General features: G+C 36.0%; 1 protein-coding gene and 1 long non-coding RNA gene across 2 annotated transcripts; one reads left to right on the plus strand and one right to left on the minus strand.

Annotated features, from left to right (window-relative positions):
- Positions 1-1029: 1029 nt before the first annotated feature.
- On the minus strand, positions 1030-2189 carry LOC146734380 (uncharacterized). Its single transcript, XR_014931477.1, has 2 exons — positions 2092-2189; positions 1030-1368 (listed from the first exon to the last, which is right to left on the minus strand). It is a non-coding gene; the product is annotated as an uncharacterized LOC146734380 (long non-coding RNA).
- Positions 2190-4571: 2382 nt separating this feature from the next.
- Positions 4572-21786, plus strand: LOC144349980 (transmembrane protein 18-like). Its single transcript, XM_085507804.1, has 5 exons — positions 4572-4681; positions 9702-9819; positions 10541-10595; positions 14235-14328; positions 19492-21786. Exons 1-5 carry the CDS (start codon positions 4592-4594, stop codon positions 19597-19599), a joined length of 465 nt encoding a protein of 154 aa, XP_085363930.1. The 5' UTR covers positions 4572-4591; the 3' UTR covers positions 19600-21786.
- Positions 21787-23998: the final 2212 nt, after the last annotated feature.

A 23998-nucleotide genomic window follows, 5' to 3' on the forward strand; every position in this document is an offset into this window, starting at 1 on the left:
TTCAATGCACATATTGCACTAGCGAAACATTTTTTGTTTCCCTTTTGGGCTTTTATTAAATCATTGTTACTAAAAGTGGGAAAAACGATGTTACCACAAGAAGGCCAAGTATGCTCTGTGATCATTGCACTCCCATACTGATAGACACATACCTTCAGGTTTTTACACACTATAAATTCTAATATACATTCTAATATACAGTGTTACTGAAAAATTTCACCTTACAATTTTTGAATATTAATAACAGAAGTAGTACAATAGGCTTGAAACTGACAGGCTACCTTTAATTTCAAAGATTCAAATTCAAACTGTCATGTACTACCAAAACATTAAAAACAATGGTTCAATTAATTTTACTTTCCATGCAGTTAAAAAACTTGAAAATAACTGCTATAAAGGATCATGGTTGGAAGACATTAACAAAATTAAAGACCTGCATCATATTGATCTCCCGACTGTTTCTAGCAATGTACTCTACCAGAAAACTAAAAACCATTATACTAACATGTGGATTAATAATATCAAGAGACCAGATGCCAAACTCAGATCTTATAGTCTACTTAAAAGTGATATTAGCAGTGATTGATCTAGGAATTCATTAAGTGGGGCCATTGGGGCCCCTCTTGTATGAGAACAAGGGCCATGAAAAATTACTGGGGGCCCAGAAGTTGGCATAGCAATGGCGTGCTCATAACCCTGAAGTGTTCACTTGGCACAAATCAACCAGTTTACTGGTTGTCAGGATTGTCTGGAGCATAAGTGAAATATAGCAATCTAGTGACAGGTCTGAAGAATTTTCCAGCATTTAAAAGCCTGAATGCATAAAAAATGATATTTTTATTTTTATTGGGCAACATTATATTGAACACTCACTTGTTGTCCTATAAACAAGTTTTATAGTACTGAACAGTGCCCTTTACTAATACCTTCTTCATGACCACATACATCTACCTACTGGGACAATTAATGGAACATTGACAAACGGAAGCTGCAGAAGCTCCAGTGCTTGCTAGAAAAGACTACATGTAAGCAAGTATTTCAGTTATTTTTTTATTTATCATAAATTGCAACAAAACACAATTTGGGAAGACACTTCAAAAACAAATGTTGCAACAAAATGCATGAGAAAATAATATATTTCACTATGGAATACTTATAATTTCACTTTTTGGGTATAGAAATCAAATCAGCTGGGTTAAACTTTGTTGGATACCAATTCACTGCTTTTTACTTAGTGTTGACAGTTTGTCAGTATTATACATAACATTGAAATGTCAATTCTTTACAGGTGGTAATGGATGGGTTCTGGTGTGACACTGACAGTGGGTGCTACATTATTTTAACACAGTCTGGGGATAACCACCTTTCCTGCAAGAAAAAGAAAGTTGGAAGAGTCAAGATAAATTCTAATATTGTAACCATTGTTATGTCTGTAAATCATTTTGCATAGATCAATAAAAATATTTTTTTTAAATTTACAGGTTTTTGGGTAGTTTTTAAGACCTATGCGTTTTTTATAAGAAACAACACAACATCACCCAGAGTTCTTGAATTATATTTTGAAAAAACGCCATAAAATTAATTCTGATAGCCAACTAAAGCATTCTGAAGCTTAGTGTGTGTATGCAATAATACATAGAAAACTGTTTCAAAACTAGAGAAGAAAAACTGAAAACATTATAGTCAGCTATCTCAAGATAAGGTCATGTACATGCATTAGTAATCCAAACATTCACCAACACAAATATGAAAAACAACCCAATTTATTTTTTTCCCTACTTATATTTGCTTGTCAGTTTTTATTTTCCTGTGTGTATTTTTATTCTCATCTTAATTGTTTGTTTATCTTTATTAACACAATAAAGATAATTATTATTTCAAAAAATAGTCTTATATTTTGGTTTCACGTGAAATGTAATGTTGACCTACAAAACACTTCGCAACTTCACTTTGATTTGATAATACATGGTATAGTACTAAGTAGGCTCTTTTGCTGGTCATAATTTTCAAAGTAAAAGGGTAATTTATTAAAATAACATTAGCATTGAAAACGATGAATACCGTAACAGTGTTATGATTGTGTTTACGTACCTGTGGGTGCCGCCGATTAACATCGGAACTAGTATCACTGCTAGTTACCGTTGTATCTGTTATCTCATATTTATCCGGCCCTCCAAACGTTCAGAAGTCTCAGAAACTGTTTCTGCGGTATCATTATCTTTCATAGAACGAACTGATGCCCGAAGATGACCTCATTCATCAACCACTGGCTTTTATTCGCCATGCTGTTTAATTGCACACGGTCCACTTGAAGTGGTCACGTGGTGAAATTTGCGACATTATTGTCGCAAAAGATTTCGCCACGAAGTAAGTAATGGGTCGTTAAGGTCAATCAGCCTCTTTACGGTAAAAACAACGCAACTACGTAATTGTTTCATTAAATTGGCAGGAAAAAAATGTTGCGCCCAAACTGGCGCACAGTGTTATGAATAACGCGTCAACTTTGATTTTTTTGCGCAAATTGCGCAATGGCGCAGCCTAGATCAAACACTGTATTAGTCAAGCTAAATACCTACAACTGTTAAATAATAGACAAGATATTAAATTATTGTCTCAATTGAGACTTAGTTGTCACAAACTCAAAATAGAAGTAGGCAGACATAAAAGACCTAAAATCTCATTAGAGAACAGGATTTGTGATAAGTGTAGGAGTGACAGTATTAAAGACCAAGTTCATTTAATAACAGACTATAGCTATTACACTGATGAAAGGGATACTATGTACACTGAATTTACCAAGGAAATCCCCACTTTCCAGTCTGAAAACAATATCAACAAGTTTATTATCATTATAAATACTAACAATCCTAAACTAATTAGACATGTGACACAGTATCTGAAAGTGTGTTTTTAAAAACACACACTGCATTAATTTAAACTGCCTAATCTTATGTTATTTTAACGTTCTGGTTTTTACCTTATTACTTTGAGCCAAAACAGAATTTGTATTAATATAAAACTGTATTATTATTATTGGATGTACATAATATGATGAACGAGAGTGACGATTTATAAAAACATAAGAAACATTGTTTTGCGATGGATCAAATTTCATCTGGGCCCCTTTGCCAGTCAATGTGTACCACTAAAATATAAATATCCACCAGCTTATCTACAAGACTAAATCTTTGAACACTGGTAGTTGTGCCATCCATATATTCTTGAAAGTTGGCAAAGTTATAGCAAGAAATAACAACTTAAAAACAAATGATGACTTCAATACTTTACACAATAATTAGAATGATTCAACACAATACCAACAATTTAATATAATATTGTAACAATATCTAACAAAAACAATTGAATATTTTGAATAGTACAAATATTACATGTAACTTCTTCAATATAATGCATTTGAAACAGTTATTTGAAGTTATAAATAATATAAGAATAAATAAATAAATAAATAAATAAATAAATAAATAAATAAATAAATAAATAAATAAATAAATAAATAAATAAATAAATAAATAAATAATCAATAGACATACACTTGCTTTAGTGCAAATAATTATTTTTTTTCTGTGAATATTTATTAGTCCATATGATCAGAATAATAAATATTGTGTTTATATATAATAGTTATATATTATATAATAGTTAATATTTTCTGTTACTATGAATTATAACATAAATATCATACAACAAAGCTTAATTAATTTACAGCAAAGTAACAGAACCGGTTTTTTTTTTTTTTATTTTTTTTGTCGAACGTATTTAAACAGAACAGAATGCAAGGAAGGATGAGTTTATACCCAGTTATAGATCCCCGAAAACTAGATATTGGCAAGACACTAGTTACATTGTAATTATATAGTCTTACTTTTACCACAGTAAAATAGTGTTATGTTCCGGACGAACATCATTGCAACTGCCGTCGTAAGGGCACACATATCTACATAGCCACCGACCGTTGAACAGTATGCAAACCCCGACGTACATGAGTTGACGATTGTAAGAAGTGCGTCCAGAGTATATATTTGGAAGAGTATTATTACCAGTGAAAGCAATGAATGAGACCTTACCCTTGCCATGGTGGTGGTGTGCAGCTCAGAACATGTGCACTTGACACAAAGTTTCCGTTTAAAACTAGTGATATTTCTTCACTGTCAAAGAAGCGACAGATTCGGCTTTGCTATACGTTCCTTGAAGCAGTTAATTATATGGCAAAGTGTCCCACACGATGTCCGAGATCGGTTGCAGACTAAAAAATACAGCAGAAAGAGTCAGTCTCCGCACCATAACAATGTTTATTTCACGATGACTTGTATCGCTATTTATGATTGGTTACCGCGCAATATGCAAGCATGCTCTTACACAGTTCATTCACGTCAGGTGATAATTAAAAATAAATTTCAACAAATTTTCAAAACAAAAAAAGTATTATTCATCGGATAAACATCACGTCCTGGGCTGGAAAATGGTTTTGCAATTCAAATTGTTTCGCGAAATATTTAAATACATTTTATATTATGGACCAATCAGAGCTACCGTTAAGAAACCTAATTAGCTTCCTATGTAGACAAATCCCATGCGTCCCCAAACCGGAAATAAAATGGCGACTCCAGCTGATGCCGTGCGTGTAGGTGAGATCGACGGAATTTTGCCATTTCTGAGCGCAGTGAGTATTATTTTTCGTTAATCCACAGACCAAAGTGCTTTAATAACTTAGGAATACCCAACGATATCATAAAAATGAAATGTTTCTCTGCGACAAGCAGTAATTTACAAGCAAATCTGCGTAATCTCGTTTTGTTGTTATGGATTATATGCAACGTGGCCAAGCGAGACCTTTGTGACGGTCAATACTGAGGAATAACTTGTAAGAACTTGTCAGTTTTTCTGTGTTTTTTGGGCTCTTTCTCAGTTATGTCACCGTAGATTTCCAACAATTCTTGTAAAGACACCATATTTTGTGCGTTGTTTTGTGCGTGAAAGAAATTGCAGACATCGACGACTGATGGCGCAATTTCCTCATCAGCATCTATTGCAGTATTCTTGCCCATGCAAATGTACAATAATCTAATCTAATCTAACTCCATCATGTTTCCAGATTTATGTGCAACATTTTTACGAATTTTAATGCTAATGTTCATGCATTTTGTTATTTTTGGGCAAAACGAACATTCCCTTTTTTTCCCTTTTGTGGCCATTGGCAAGTTTGAATTTCTGGTCTCCAACTAGAAAATTTAGCAGCCGAGTTAAATTTCATAACAACAATTAAAGACGGCAGATTATGAAATGCTAATGTAAAAAGTGATGAATTGAGGGTAGAGTTAGCAGGTAGATGTATCACCAGACAAATTTTATTTAGGTCACCTATGGCGACTTAGTTTCTCTTGTTACTGACTGATCGAGATCTGTGTGTCCGTTGGTGCATGTGTACCCACCTCTATCTTGCACATGCCTGGGATGATTGCATTCAAACTTCACCCATGTAAATCATACATCTTGAGATGTATATGAACATCCATTTGTTTCAGGATCTGATTCAAGATGGTCTAATGGCTGCAATTATTATGCTTAAAATTCATGACAATCAAACAATTTCGACCATTCTGGAGCTGAATTTGATTTGTGTATGGATTTGGTACATACATATAGGATAATAAGACTTTAATGCACATCATTTTGTTTTTTAAATATTGTTCTGGAACCCATATCTCTGACATGCCTTGATCAATCACAGTCAAACTTTATATTATTATAACTTTATTACACTACTAAAAACCTTCAGAGGGTTTTTGTATGGTAAGGAACATAAATACAATGAAAATAAAAACATACAATACATAAGAGATAAAAATAAAATGTTAGTAAAATAAAAGAAAAAATAAATTAATTACTTTCTGTGGTTTTAAAAATTGTGCTCTTTAAGTATTTTGCTAAAGCTATATTATTCTCCTTATTCTTTTTAAATATGGAATTCACATCCATTGTGTAAATATTTATTGCACACTCATCAAACAGTTTTTTTCTTTGTTCTATATAGGTACTTGTACATATTACATCATTCACGTCACATTGTATTTGTTTGACCATCAATTTCAAGATGGCTAAATGGTGGCAAGCTTGATGTTAAAAATTCATCAAAATCCAGCATTTTTTCCAATTAGGAACCAGATTTTGGTAGTGTATAGATGGATTTTGTTCCAACTTGATTCATAGAGTGATGGGACATTGATGTGCGTCATTTTTTTTTATATCAGATTACTGATTGATCGATTTCATCACAAATCACTTAGAAATTCATACATCTACCAAAAATAAAAGTGTACATACACCAGATGCCTTCAGTAAAGGAGTGGTTGTCATTGATTTTAATTAAAGTGTGAATCGTCATTCAATGGGTGTCTATTTTCACAAATGGCTTACTAAATTTATCAGTCAGTTTATGTCTAGAAACTGAGATTTACAATTTTCCAAAAAATAACTTCATTTAATGAACTATTATTATACATCCATCACTATATCGTCATGCTGTAATCTTGTGGTATTAGACATCATATTTACATCCTACTATGTCAGGAAATGCACATTCCAAATATGGAACAAACAACTGTATTTTCAATATGGTGGACATTTTTGAAAAATAAGTTCATAGCCGAAGTTCTAATAATTCACATCATTTTGCTCATCTGTGGGATTGCTATATCAAGCAGTTCGTTCACAAAGATGTATAATAATAATAATAATAATAATATTATTACTAGGGTACTCCAACGTACATGTATATATACTCAGACAGTACATTAGTTGCATAAACCTCCATTACCAGTACGAATTAGTTGATACGTCCACCGTACTATCTTCGTATATACTTTGCGGTATCCCCACAATAACATCATATTATTACATGTACAAGTTTATTTTACCTATGAGCACTATGAACATAATATTGACAATAATGTGTATTGAATAATAATTCTAACAACATGAGCTTAGAAACATTCTCTATACAACTACAAGCAAAGTAAGGGCCAATGAAATGAAAGGTCAGGAACTGTCTTGACTTCAGTGTATGTCTACTGAAATGCCACAGTGTTCTCCCCAGGAATTTAAACCACTGTGGCGGCATAATTTGCAAATATTTTGCATATCATTTAAATAATAATAGAAATTGACCAAAGCACATTTACACCCACACAATGAACAACATATATTTTCAAAAACAAAGTGGCAGATATTTATTTGCTTCACAGTGTTATAAACACTTTTATTTTGGGCACTTTTGTAATATTAATGAGCACCGTCACAGTGCAAATATTTTTTTTTGCAGTCAGATAATTACGTTTCACAATTTAGAAGAGTTTGAATTTAAAAATGAAACATTCTCGAAATGCAAATGCTGCAGACTAATAAAAAAGGTTGAATGAATGAAACGCATCTGAAACGTTTCAGCCAGGATTATGTTCACGACTTTCATGATCTTATTTACTACAAAATTCTCCTTCAAAAAATTGACCACGTAATTATTTGGCGGATTGCTGGTTACTATTCCGACCATAAGCTTCTACAACGTTTACATTTACAGTAAATGAACGAACAAATAACACTTCCAAACGATCATCAAAGTTACGACGTGACATAACTTACTTCGCGATGTTATACACCAGTTATACCAATAATTCCTCTTACCCAGTCCTCTTTTTTTTATATGAAAAAAACGTAAAATTTGAACTAATTTTATCGGGAGAAATTACTTTTGATCACGCGTTAGTTGACCGCATGTGTCCTTTGACCTGGTGGGTCAAAAACGCCATTAACCAATCAGAATGCCGCATGGTAATGCCGGTAGAACCCGAAGTTTTCCGAATGATCATGATCATAAAAATTACATTGCGGAAGTAAAGCGATGTCGTAGCACGATGTGTTGGTATGGATTTCAGATGAAAACTACATGATGGTTTTCGAAAGCGGTGATTAGCAATATTTAAAATGTAAAAGAAGTCCTGAAAGAAGAGTTTTTACATGATTCACGATGATAACAGTTCAAATGTATTTTACCCAATCACGTTTTTTCTTGAGTAGCGTAAACTGATCGTGAACTCCGCTTTGCCAATGTTACATCGGGGTGGAATTGATTTTGAAAGAATTTTAGCTTTCAATCTAAAGCGTCTATCGTCAGAAAATATTTACTTACTTACAAAGAAAGAGGTGCTAATTTTACAAAATTGACTTGTATTGTTTAAAGCCACTACCACATCGCACGACTATGTCTATTGTTTACTAATTATTTTCACGACTGGCAGGATGCTTGTCGGTCGGTACGCAAGTATAATAACAATATGACAATAATCCTGGTCAGAAGCGTTTCCGTGGTGGTCGCTAATTTTGAGTGCCAGTCGGGCTGACCAGCGTGACGAGATCCCCAATGAAAAAAGCACTATGGCGGTCTTGCTAATCACTGTGGCGGTGTCAGACCGGTGTGGCGGCAAATCGAAGCACTGTGGCGACACCGCCACCCTGTTTACATCCTGGGGAGAACACTGTGCCAAATCACAATAAAACTAAGTTATTTTAAAACTTTTAACAAGGGATTTTGAGTTGGTGGTCTTCCCAACAACTGTTATACTTTCTACTGACCCCTTGGGTATGAAGAGACAAAATAAATCAAATCTTTTCTTGCATGCAAATGATATCACCTGACTTGCATGTTATGCTGAATTTCAATTATGCATAAACATTTTATAAATTTCATGTGGCAGTTGATAACAACTTGGACAACTCCTTAGCAGATAAATAATGCTTGTATAAAATGTCTGCTTTTGAACAATAACAGCAATTTTCCTACTAGAATAAAAATTGTTTTACAATTTAAACATTTCATACAAATGGCAATGATGATACTATTAATCAGGAGGTCAAAATTTTTTACATCATAAATATATATTTTTTCACATTTTGATCTCAAAAAACAAATACAATATCAAAAATACTGACAAAAATCCAAACCTAGAATAATAGTACAATTGCATTTCTAAAAATAATAATGAAAATGCATTTCGTACACACTGGAAACATTGTGGCTTTTGACCCCAAGTGTGATTGTATCATTTGCATATGAATATATGTTTGGCAAAGAGCATTTGACACTTACGGCTTACGGCTTTGTCTTTATAGAACTGCTTTGTTTTTTAAAACGAAATCCAACCAAGAGAAATAGTGATTATCCCTGGAAATTGGCGTTAATACAATGCATTTGTAGATTAACTAGTTAGCCAGGAAACATACAGTCTGTGAGAGACTGAAGAAATCAGATCACGGGATAAATAATAGCATCACGGAGGAAACGCGTAGTGTCGCGGGCAAATCCAATAGCGCCGCGGCCGCAACGCTATTTTGGCCTGGGGAGAACACGTATTTGTACAAAATGTTATATTTAAAGTATATTCCTGCAAATGATTAGCTTGAACCATTTTGAATGCTTTATTTTGTAGAATAAATCTCCTGGTATTGAAGGATAGACTTAGAGACTCATAGGTAATGAGCATTACCAACGGTTTTCTCTAGCCAATAACAATGCTGAATTGAATGTAACATTTCTTAAAAAATAGTTCATGTTTAAACCAAAATTAAGTTTACTTCTCACACATCTTTCCTCCATCATGTCTATAATTATATGTATTGTTCATATACAGATTGATTGGTCTGAACCATTCATGATTGGATTGATAGTCTTCCATGTGTTGTGCCTTATTACTACCATAACAACCAGAAAACACAGTACTGTGCAGGCTGTTTACTTCTTTATCTTGTGTGAGTATAAATTTCAAATTTGACATTAAACCTCAGAAACTGTGAAGGAAATATCTTAATATAGATTTACTGCTGTAAAACACTGCTCTATTGAAACACATGTAAATTGCTGACAATAAATAAATGCATACATGTAAATTACCAATACGACATACTAAAGTGGGCCCGACCTCTGGCCTCACTAGCAAGGTACTCAAAGTTGTCATACCAGGTGTACATGCAATTCCTGTTGGTTGAAAGATAACATTGCCTTTTTCAAACACCCAAGTGAAGAGGGCACACTTCATTTGACCATTGGCACCCATTTTCAAATCATTATAAATGCCTGTATATGTATGTATGTATGTATGTATGTATGTATGTATGTATATATATATATATATATATACACACAATATACTCTGGTATTTTAAAACTATCATGTTGAAACAGCTTTACTACAAAAATGACAACGTTGTGAATTGCATATTTCTGGGACACATTGAAATAAGTATGGGATTGAACTGAATTAATTCACATTAAAATAGCAACATTGTATATTCATCTAGTGCTTATTAAAAGTGGACAAATAAGTTGTATTTGCTGCTGTGAAACCTAAAGTGCATTGAGTCAAATGAACAACTTAATCCAATTCACTTTCTTATGCATCCTCCTTAATACATGAAAATGTATGTAAATGATTCCACATTTAATAACTGACTAGTACTTTTCTGTTTTTCAGTGGTACTTGTTTACTTTTCAGAAAACGTCAATGAAATATGTGCTGAGAATTACAAGTAAGTATAAGGATAAAAAATGATTTGTTACCATTCTTTTTTTTGTTTATTTTCTCTTTTATACAATATTTTTACAGAAACCAGAAACAAGTTATGAGCACTCCCTTTTGTTCCAAAACATTTTGTTTTGTATCTGTGTTGTATGTATACATATATATTTTAATCTCATGATCTTTATTGCGTAATATGTACAGTCCAGGTTTTGAAGGAAAATCCAAGGAGTATTAACTGAAGTATACAATTGAATTTCAAGGGCGTGAATAGAACTGCTATGTTGGAGGGCAATATGTTTTGAATTACACACTGAATCATTGAACCACACGCTGATTAATGTATGTTGGAGGGCAATATGTTTTGAATTACACACTGAATCATTGAACCACACACTGATTAATGTATGTTGGAGGGCAATGTGTTTTGAATTACACACTGAATCAATGGACCACACACTGATTAATGTATGTTGGAGGGCAATATGTTTTGAATTACACACTGAATCATTGAACCACACGCTGATTAATGTATGTTGGAGGGCAATATGTTTTGAATTACACACTGAATCATTGAACCACACACTGATTAATGTATGTTGGAGGGCAATATGTTTTGAATTACACACTGAATAAATGAACCACACGCTGATTAATGTATGTTGGAGGGCAATGTGTTTTGAATCACACACTGAATCATTGAACCACATGCTGATTAATGTATGTTGGATGGCAATGTTTTGAATCACACACTGAATCATTGAACCACACACTGATTAATGCATGTTGGATGGCAATATGTTTTGAATCACACACTGAATCAATGAACCACACACTGATTAATGTATGTTGGAGGGCAATATGTTTTGAATCACACACTGAATAAATGAACCACACACTGATTAATGTATGTTGGAGGGCAATGTGTTTTGAATCACACACTGAATCATTGAACCACACACTGAGTAATGTATGTTGGAGGGCAATGTGTTTTGAATCACACACTGAATCAATGAACCACACACTGATTAATGTATGTTGGAGGGCAATATGTTTTGAATCACACACTGAATCAATGAACCACACGCTGATTAATGTATGTTGGAGGGCAATGTGTTTTGAATTACACACTGAATCAATGAACCACACACTGATTAATGTATGTTGGATGGCAATATGTTTTGAATCACACACTGAATCAATGAACCACACACTGATTAATGTATGTTGGATGGCAATATGTTTTGAATCACACACTGAATCATTGAACCACACACTGAGTAATGTATGTTGGAGGGCAATGTGTTTTGAATCACACACTGAATCAATGAACCACACGCTGATTAATGTATGTTGGAGGGCAATATGTTTTGAATCACACACTGAATCAATGAACCACACGCTGATTAATGTATGTTGGAGGGCAATGTGTTTTGAATTACACACTGAATCAATGAACCACACACTGATTAATTTATGTTGGAGGGCAATGTGTTTTGAAGCACACACTGAATCAATGAACCACACACTGATTAATGTATGTTGGAGGGCAATATGTTTTGAATCACACACTGAATCAATGAACCACACACTGAGTAATGTATGTTGGAGGGCAATGTGTTTTGAATTACACACTGAATCAATGAACCACACACTGATTCATTTATGTTGGAGGGCAATATGTTTTGAAGCACACACTGAATCAATGAACCACACACTGATTAATGTATGTTGGAGGGCAATATGTTTTGAATCACACACTGAATCAATGAACCACACACTGATTAATGTATGTTGGAGGGCAATGTGTTTTGAATTACACACTGAATCAATGAACCACACACTGATTAATTTATGTTGGACGGCAATGTGTTTTGAAGCACACACTGAATCAATGAACCACATGCTGATTAATGTATGTTGGATGGCAATATGTTTTGAATCACACACTGAATCAATGAACCACACACTGATTAATTTATGTTGGAGGGCAATATGTTTTGAATTACACACTGAATTAATGAACCACACACTGATTAATTTATGTTGAAGGGCAATATGTTTTGAAGCACACACTGAATCAATGACCACACGCTGATTAATGTATGTTGGAGGGCAATGTGTTTTGAATTACACACTGAATCAATGAACCACACACTGATTAATGTATGTTGGAGGGCAATATGTTTTGAATCACACACTGAATCAATGAACCACACACTGAGTAATGTATGTTGGGGGGCAATGTGTTTTGAATTACACACTGAATCAATGAACCACACACTGATTAATGTATGTTGGAGGGCAATATGTTTTGAAGCCCACACTGAATCAATGAACCACACACTGATTAATGTATGTTGGAGGGCAATATGTTTTGAATCACACACTGAATCAATGAACCACACACTGATTAATTTATGTTGAAGGGCAATATGTTTTGAAGCACACACTGAATCAATGAACCACACACTGATTAATGTATGTTGGAGGGCAATGTGTTTTGAATTACACACTGAATCAATGAACCACACACTGATTAATTTATGTTGGACGGCAATGTGTTTTGAAGCACACACTGAATCAATGAACCACATGCTGATTAATGTATGTTGGATGGCAATATGTTTTGAATCACACACTGAATCAATGAACCACACACTGATTAATGTATGTTGGAGGGCAATGTGTTTTGAATCACACACTGAATCAATGAACCACACACTGAGTAATGTATGTTGGAGGGCAATACGTTTTGAATCACACACTGAATTACTGAACCACACACTGATTATTGTATGTTGGACGACAATGTGTTTTGAATCACACACTGAATCACTGTACCGCACACTGAATCACTGTACCGCACACTGAATCACTGTACCGCACACTGAATCACTGTACCGCACACTGAATCACTGGACCGCACACTGAATCACTGGACCACACATTGAATCACTGGACCACACGCTGAATCACTGGACCACAAGCTGAATCACTGGACCACACACTGAATCACTGGACCACACATCGAATCAATAGACCACACATCGAATCACTGGATCACACACTGAATCACTGGACCACACATTGATTCACTGGACCACACACTGAATCACTGTACCGCACACTGAATCACTGGACCGCACACTGAATCACTGGACCGCACACTGAATCACTAGTCCACACATCGAATCACTAGACCACACATCGAATGACTAGACCACACATCGAATCACTGGACCACACATCGAATCACTGGATCACTCATCGAATCACTGGATCACACATCGAATCACTGGATCACACATCGAATCACTGGATCACACATCGAATCACTGGATCACACACTGATTTGACTGAATCACACACTGGACCACACACCGAATCACTGGACCACACACCGAATCACTGGACCACACACCGAATCACTGTACCGCACACTGAATCACTGGACCACACTGGATCACACACTGAATCACTGGATCACACACTGAATCACTGGATCACACACTGGATCACATACTGAATCACTGAATTACACACTGGACCACACATTGAATCACTGGACCTCGCACTGAATCACTGGATCACACACTGAATCACTGGATCACACACTGGTAATGAGTACTTCCATCTCTAATTTCAGATTATTTTCCCGAATGCAGTATTTTGATTCCAATGGTTTATTCATATCTCTGGTTTATTCAGTGCCAATGCTGTCAAACTGTTTAGTTATTGTGGTATGTATATTTCTAATACATTTCAATTGTACATTTTTGTCTCTCCAAAGGCTAGATTTTCACAATGACTCCATGTACATGTATGTGCAAAATTCCAAATTTACACCGTCTTACCTGTGAGAACACAGTCACATTTTGACCCAAAAAAATTGTTACTACATGTACATTTGTACAGTAAAGCTGTCGCATAGAATCTAGCTTTTCTCTACAGCATCACTTCAGCTACGCGTAAGCAAAAGACAGCTTTGCTACAATCGCCTCAATTCACTACGTTCAATTACCTACCATAGACTATGGTCAGTCAAAATGACTATTTTGAACTGTAGGCATTAATCTGCTATTCAGCCAATGACTGAGAGCGATATCTAGGTCAGGTGAAGCCTAATGACCTCATAGATTTTCCTTCATGTCACAAACATGGTCTGGTCTGGCTAGCTGTCACCTGCGTGGCAGCCGGCACTGTGGCTGGTAGGATAAGTCTTTCTTATTTTTTACCCCCATGTCGCCTTTTTGTGTGCATTGTTTACAAGAAAGAAAAAAACTTGGGTGAAGCAATTTTGACCACGTTGTTGGATCTCTTTGTGTCAGCTCTTAACTGTAATTTGTTCCTCTCGTGCATGTCTTTTTCATTTTTGACTCCCATGTGCGAAGCACAAAATGGGAGTCTTTGCAGTTAGTGTGTCTGTATGTGTGTATGTGTGTATGTGTGTATGTGTGTATGTGTGTGTGTATGTGTGTATGTGTGTCCGACTGTTCCACTGTTATCTCAAGAACCATACATCGGTTTTTGATGAAACTTGGTGCATAGATGCTCTGGGCCAATGCGCAGATTTGATTAGGTTTTGGTAAAAATCCATGCTCGTTAATTACCTAATTTGCATGATAATTAGCTAATTTTTAGCTGTTCTATGACTGTTCCACTGATATCTAAAGAACCACTCATTGGATTTTGATGAAACTTGGTACATAGATGCTCTGAACATATGCGCAGATTTGATTAATTTTTGGTAAAAATCCGTGCATATTAATTACCTAATTTGCATGATAATTAGCTATTTTTTAGTGGTTCCATGACTGTTCCACTGATATCTAAACAACCACTCATTGGATTTTGATGAAACTTGGTACATAGATGCTCTGAACTAATGCTAGGTTTTGATTAGTTTTTGGTAATAATCCGTGGATACTAATTACCTAATTTGCATAATGATTAGTCAATTTTCGGTTTTTCCACTGATATCTCAAGTACTAATCATCACATTTCAATGAAACTTGGTACATAGATGTCATACGACACTGCACAGACCTGATAGTTTTTATGGTAATATCAGTACATATTAATTACCTAATTTGCATAATTAATTAATTTTCAGCATTTGATATAAGTAGTTAGCATTACATTTCAATGAAACTTGGTAATTACATACTCAAGGACTATGCAGAGATTGATTGTTTTCGATAAATATTTGTGCATATTAATCACCTAATTTGCATAATTAGTTAATTTTCAGCTTTTCCACGGGTATCTCAAGTACTAATCATTGAATTTCAATGAAACTTGGTACATAGATCCTTTAGGACTATGCAGAGACCTGATTAGTTTTAGGGTAAATAATTGTGCATATTAATTACCTAATTTGCATAATTAATTTTCAGCTTTTCTACTGATATCTAAAGTACTAATCATCACATTTCAATGAATCTAGAATTATGCAGACCCAATTAGTTTCCGGTAAATATTTGTGCATATTAATCACCTAATTTGCATAATTAACCAACTTTCACACTGATATCTCAGGTACTATACATCACATATCAATGAATGTACACAGATGCTGTAGGACAATAGACAGACCTGAATAATTGTGGGTTAAAATCTGTACATATTAATTACCTAATTTGCATAATTAACCAATTTTAAGCTTTCACACTGATATCTAAAGTACCGTAAAAACTCCAAAATTTCGACCGGTTTTAAATAATTGGTGTTAGAAATGTGACGTGTTTTTAGAGTCAAAATTAAGGTGCATTTTCGGACGGTCGAATTTTTCAGAATAGAAATCAGCAAATGAAAAAATGGGGATGATAGACAGTGTGCTTCATTAGTTTTTAAAAAATGCAATGTCCGTCAATTGACGTAAACTTCCTCATGTTTCACGGTAAAAGCAAAGGTCGTGGCCGAGTTGTAACTCAAAATCTAAACAAAGTCATCAATCAGTGAGTATTATGACAAGCAAAACAAAACATCAAGACGCGGAGAAGAGGTCAGCACAAAACTAATAGGTCAAAAGACAAAGCTGTCTCGCACTACCTAGGAAAACTTGCGAATGTTCGATGTACAGGTACCCATTGGACAAAAGATACATGGAAGTTTAGCAAACTATCTCCCCGACCCAGTGCAATGTATCCGGTTAGAATCAAAGCTCACGTGTCCCTTACTTGAGGGACCAAATTCTGCCGTAAATTCGCCCTTGGATTAAAAAATAAAATGGGATTTAAGAAAATAAAATGGGACTTTTAAGGTGTATTTTGGCGTCATTTTTCAGACATTTCAATCAATCCTGCCGGCTAAAATAGAGTACGTTTTACCGTAGTCATTGACGTCTGTCTATTCAAGAGTACACTTGTATGATTTTTATCGTGACTAGCGTGAGCGGGTAAGCTTCCTTTCGAGAATGAGCTGTTATCACTGTGAACAATGTTAAATTATTCTTCAGATGACCAGTTTATTTTTTAAAAACAACTAATTTTTTTATTTAAAAATAATCATGCCGTTTTCGCATCAAAATCCAAGCCAAAATATCGTACTACAACATCAATCTTTTCCGCATTGCGTTCAATAACATTAACATATTTAAATAAGCTATGGTAATTTGAACACGTTGGCATCATCCAGCTTTTTGATTGGTTAATTAGCGATTTGACCTATTTGACCTAAGAGAACATGGCGGATATTCTACAGCATCAAACGTTTATACGAGACCGGAATCATTCGCTTACGATGAAACTAAGTTGACTTTTATTTGTATTTCATAACCATTCAACAAATTTATTTTGTGTACATTATTATAATCACTACTGAGTACAGTAATAATCAACAATTCAGAAACGCAGCATGCCGAGATTTTTGTGTTCGTTTTTATTTGAAACTTCGTTTATTTAGAATATATTTTCGTTACCAATAAAATAAAAATCTCTCAGTCAATCAGAAACCCGGATTCATGCCTTCGAGGAAGGTCCCGTTTGAACGCTCACATCGTTTTTTTTTTCGTTTGGGGGAAAACTAAAACTGGTCGCAATTTTCGAATAAGAATGAGTCGGCAATTTTTAGTGGAGTCGAAAATTTGGAGGTAAATAAAACACCGAAACCCGGCAAATAAATAGGCAATCGAATTTTTAGAGGGGTCGAAATTTTGGAGTTTTCACGGTACTAATTATTCCATTTCAATGAAACTTAGTACAAAGATACTCTAGGACAATGTACAAACCTAATTAGTTTGGGGTAAAAATCTGTTCATATTAATTCCCTAATAAGCATAATAATTCATAATTTTTTGGTTCTAATCACATTTCAATTAAACTTGGAGACATAGATTTTCTGTTACATTGCGCAGACCTCATTAGTTTTACACTCAAATCTGGTCATATTAATTTTCATAATTAGTTTTCAGCTAAGTAATTTCGAATTATATTTAATGTGTCTCCAATACTCTCAGCACATGGGAGTTCTTTCTAAGCTTTCTTTGATTACCAATGTGTTATTAGAAATGTTTTGTCGCCCCAAAGATTGGGGCGGTAGTTGCCACCAGGAAATACCAGCTTGGAACCCACATAGCAAATGCTATTTGTGTTTGGACTGTTTGCGGGCTTGGGGTTTTGCCTAGAGAATATAACTGGGGTTCCGATGCCTGGGCCATGTGCAAATTGCAGAAACTGATTGCATCACTCGGGTTCGCAGCAGTTGCACATGCAGTAATGTGGAGTGAGTGGAGTGCTAGCATGAGCGGAAGTCCTTCCACTTGCCTACCGGTGCCTCAAGTACCGCGGTGAATGAGAGGCCCGACAGTGGAGGTCCCGAGACCCCCCCCTCCTGATCAGAGGGCTTCCTCGCAGTTTGTTCGATCGTACCGGCAACAGTGAGGCTGTGCCCCCCGGAAGTTTTTACTCCTATGGGGCCCATTTATGTCCTTGCACGGCGCCGGCTTTGCCTCCGGGATTCGGAGGCAAAACGTCTTTATCAACTACTACTTAAGAGATACCCAATCTTTTGAGGAGGGTCTTTTTAGGGTTGGTCTCATCATAGCAGGTCAGACTTTGGTTACTGACCCATCCTGGACGACCACAGGGATCCCTGCGCATAGGTGATAGATCAGTCTCGGCAGCACGTTTTTAGCAGAGAGATTTCTCTCGTCAGCGCTCCTTGGGTCTTTCTGGGTCTTGTTTTTGGCCGATGCTCTCATGCAGAAACGTTCGGTCTTCTTTTGAAAGCTAGTTACCCCAAAATTCTCAGACATACCAAACCTCCCCATCGGGACGGCACTGGCAGGGTAAGACGCCAAGACGCCATCCTTTATTGGTCTTAACTAAGTGGTAGTCGTAAGTAGAGAATATTATCCCAGACTGGGACACCCTTTATTATTTTTCAGTTCGCTCGGTAACCTGCCACCTATCAAAATAGTCACTTTGACTGACCGTAGTCTATGGTGGGTAATTGAACGTAGTGAATTTAGGCAGAGGGTTTTCAACCTGCCTATTCACATAGTTCATACCCACCATAGACTCCAGATCCCTCCGACCACCCCACTTTTCTGTAGCGTTGGCTTAGTCCTCGGTGGGAAGAAAAAGAACCAGAGGTGAGCATGAGGCAATATGGCGTCGCTCTCATTGTCTCGATCACATGGTTCGTGTCGTGAAGGAAAATCTATGAGAGCTCATGGGGCTTCCCCTGACCTAGATTTCTCTCTCCGCCATTGGCTGAATTGCAGATTATTGCCTACAGTTCAAAATAGTCATTTTGACTGACTGCGAGTCTATGTGAATAGGCGGTTTGAAAACCCTCTGCTTAATTTCATGGTGATCACACTAATCAGTAGAAGGTAATCTACATATAATCAAATCTACATATAATCAAATGGGATGTAACCTGTTTTGTTTACTCACTAGGTAATGTGGGTGGTAATGTCCAGTCAGATGCTGATTACAGTAAAAAGAGCACAGCTACGAGAACACATGAAAAAACAAAAAGAACAAGAAGAGAAGAAAGACAGTTAAAGTGATGCTGAGTTTGATAATAGTAGCAGTTAAAGTGATGCTGAGTTTGATAATAGTAGCATGAAAGCTAACATTAAAATTTGTTACCATGGTCATACTTCATCCTCAATATCAAATTTAACCAGTTTTATAGGATGTGTGGTGACAGAACTATTTTATACGAGCATATAAACCAGAGGGGATTGTGGGTAATATAATCTGACTGGTATTCAGCTGTAACCTACATGTATAATCATGCAGGCATTTTGTGGTTTCTCAGACCGGCATAATGAACGTTTTTACATATCCGTGACAACAGTCAGCAATGCATGCTGAGATTTATGAATACAGGGTCATACGTCATGAATTCCAAATTTGAAGTGCAATAAGTTGTCAGTAGAATAGCAGTGAACTCATTTCTTTTTCAGCGATTAAACAGTAGTGAACAAAATACTCGTTTCTCATTCAGTGATTAAACAGTCGTGAACAAAATACTCGTTTCTCATTCAGTGATTAAACAGTAGTGAACATATGTTTTCAATTAATGATTAAAAGGGACTTAAAAATTCATTCAGTGATAGTACCGGTAAATACAAAACATAGACCTTACTTCTCATTCAGTGATTAATCAGTAGTGAGCATTAAACTAGTTTCTCATTCAATGGTTGTGTATACAAAACTCATTTTTTCATGCAGTGACTAAAGTTCAGACATTGAAATTCAGAAATCCTCTATTAAAACTACTACCTGGTAAATATGTAACTATAGCAATGTATTATTATTTTTTTTGACAAGGGGTATGCGCTCCTATCCTCGGGGGCGGACATCCGGGCATTTTCACCGCGGCGGTGAAAACAAAGGCCCAAAACTCGCAGAAAACGGTACTTTGGGGTGATTGTTGAGACTCCTCTGAACAGTGCAACAAGATTAGCCCTACGTGTGTAACATATATAAATTTGTTTGTTCGGGATTACTTCAACGTTGAGTTTGTATTGTTTTCTCGAATTTTCACCGGCTCGACCGGCGTTCCACAGCAGCGTGCACAGAGCCCATAGAAATGCATGGTACAGTGGTGCACGTCTTAGCAACGTGGAACGTCTGTGACGTAGCTCCGCCCCCGAGGATAGTTACATATTCACTTACCTCAATTTAGTATTTCTAGTCATTTTTTCAATGTTACTACCATAAGTGTCTCAATCATTGCAGTGTGCTATGGGTCCCATGCAATGTAAATTATAAAATTTATTGTTTATTCACATCATATTTGTCATGTGCTATGCGATGACTGTGGTTCTGTTAATAAATGTTAAACCAACCTGCAATATTAAAAAAAAAGTGCATTCTCTGCTTAATACATTCCTTTTCTATGGTTAAAAAAAAAGAAGTCATGAATGCTTGACAGGACCACAGCATTATTATTACATCATTATTTTATTTGCAGCTAAATGAGACCTTTTCCTTTTGTTCTCAGTTACATAATTCAATAAAATTCTAAGCTTATAAATATTTTAAATTATAAATTGAGACCAATATATAATAAGACAATGATACAATGTACACTAGAATCATAACACTATACTTCAAGTCTGCGTGGTTACAAGTGATAATACTATTCTATTAACCCAATGAATGCCATCACTAATATTTTTCATACAAACTTGTATCACAATGCACATGTTTTTACCAATATGAAAGCCATGCTGTGGCATTTTGTCACCTCTTTACATTTGAAAAGCATGTGGATTTTGATGCATGGTTATTGTCATGAATTTGTTTCTTTGTCATTGCGTGCATAAGAATGTTTTAAAATTTAGAAATGTCATATTTTTAACATTGACAAACTATTTTATCATGAGCTAGGTTACATTAATGTCATGGAAAACTTAGTTAGTATAAAGAAACATTATTAATTATATATGCTTTTGTAACTTATTTATTATCTGCATATCATTTTGTAGTGTGTATTTCAATTATTGTTTGGTTAGTTTTTTCGCTGTTCACTCGATATTACACACAAGACTAGCCACTTCATTTCAGTCTGAAGTGTCATCCAGATAACATTTCATATTTTATTTCAGACAAAATTCATTTTTAAAACTAAAGATGTTGAAATAACTGAAGTGTGTACATCATTGAAATATAGTTAGTTTAAGTGTTTGTTACATCTGTTAGTGATTATTGCAATAAACAGAACAGTTTGAAAGTAAAGTCTTCATTGATTGTATAATTTGACCATTGTTTGATCCAAAACCATTGACCAATGTCTGAATGTGTCCTTTTGATCACCCACATATCATTTGACTTAAGACTGCAACTATGATATAACTCTGATTACCTGTGGTTAACGCCCTCAATTACCAAACCCATTCGATGACATACCTCTGATTACATGTGATTGACGCCCTCAACTACCAAACCCATTCAATGTTGTACCTCTGATTACCTAAGATTGACACCCTCAACTACCAAACCCCATTCTATGATGTACTTCTGATTACCTAAGATTGACTCCCTCAACTACCAAACCCATTCTATGATGTACCTCTGATTACCTGTGATTAATGCCCTCAACTACCAAACCCATTCAATGATGTACCTCTGATTACCTGTGATTGACGCCCTCAACTACCAAACCCATTCAATGTTGTACCTCTGATTACCAGTGCTTGACTCCCTCAACTACCAAACCCATTCTATGATGTACCTCTGATTACCTGTGATTAATGCCCTCAACTACCAAACCCATTCAATGATGTACCTCTGATTACCTGTGATTGACGCCCTCAACTACCAAACCCATTCAATGTTGTACCTCTGATTACCTAAGATTGACACCCTCAACTACCAAACCCCATTCTATGATGTACTTCTGATTACCTAAGATTGACGCCCTCAGCTACCAAACCCATTCTATGATATAACTCTGATTACCAGTGCTTGACTCCCTCAACTACCAAACCCATTCTATGATGTACCTCTGATTACCTGTGATTAATGCCCTCAACTACCAAACCCATTCAATGATGTACTTCTGATTACCTGTGATTAACGCCCTCAACTACCAAATCCATTCTATGTTGTACCTCTGATTACCTAAGATTGACGCCTTCAACTACCAAACCCCATTCTATGATGTACCTCTGATTACCTAAGATTGACGCCCTCAACTACCAAACCCATTCTATGTTGTACCTCTGATTACCTAAGATTCACGCCCTTAACTACCAAACCCATTCTATGTTGTACCTCTGATTACCTAAGATTGACGCCTCAACTACCAAACCCCACTCTATGATGTACCTCTGATTACCTGTGATTGACGCCCTTAACTACCAAACCCATTCAAAGTTGTACCTCTGATTACCTAAGATTGACGCCCTCAACTACCAAACCCATTTAATGATGTACCTCTGATTATCTAAGATTGACGTCCTCAACTACCAAACCCATTCTATGACGTACCTCTGATTACCTAAGATTGACGCCCTCAACTACCAAACCCCATTCTATGATGTACCTCTGATTACCTAAGATTGACGCCCTCAACTACCAAACCCATTCTATGACGTACCTCTGATTACCTGTGATTGACTCCCTCAACTACCAAACCCATTCTATAATGTACCTCGGATTACCCGTGATGAACGCCCTCAACTACCAGACCCATTCTATGATGTACCTCTGATTACCTAAGATTGACGCCCTCAACAACCAAACCCATTCAATGATGTACCTATGATTACCTGTGATTGATGCCCTAAACTACCAAACCCATTCTATGGTGTACCTTTGATTACCCAAGATTGACCCCTCAACTACCAAACCCATTCCTTGATGTACCTCTAATTACCAGTGATAGACGCCCTCAGCTACCAAACCCATTATATGATTTACCTCGGATTACCCGTGATTGACTCCCTCAACTACCAAACCCATTCTGTGATGTACCTCGGATTATATGTGATTGACGCCCTCAACTACCAAACCCATTCAATGATGTACCTCTGATTACATGTGATTGACGCCCTCAACAACCAAACCCATTCAATGATGTACTTTTGATTACCTGTGATTGATGCCCTCAACTACCAAACCCATTCTATGATGTATCTCTGATTACCTGTGATTAACGCCCTCAACTTACAAACCCATTCTATGATGTACTTCCGGTTACCTAAGATTGACCTCCAACTACTAAACCCATTCCTTGATGTACCGCTAATTACCAGTGATTGGCGCCCTCAACTACCTAACCCATTCCATGAAGTACCTCTGTTTACCCGTGCTTGAAGCCCTCAACTACCAAACCCATTCTATGACGTACCTCTGATTTGAATTGAACACCTTCACCGGTCTTGAATGGCAAGACCACACATGACACGGATGACACCTGACGTATCATGTGGGTACATTATGTGGT

The sequence above is a fragment of the Saccoglossus kowalevskii genome, chromosome 14 (assembly GCF_978046115.1).
Source record: "Saccoglossus kowalevskii chromosome 14, keSacKowa6.1, whole genome shotgun sequence".
Lineage (NCBI taxonomy): Eukaryota > Metazoa > Hemichordata > Enteropneusta > Harrimaniidae > Saccoglossus > Saccoglossus kowalevskii.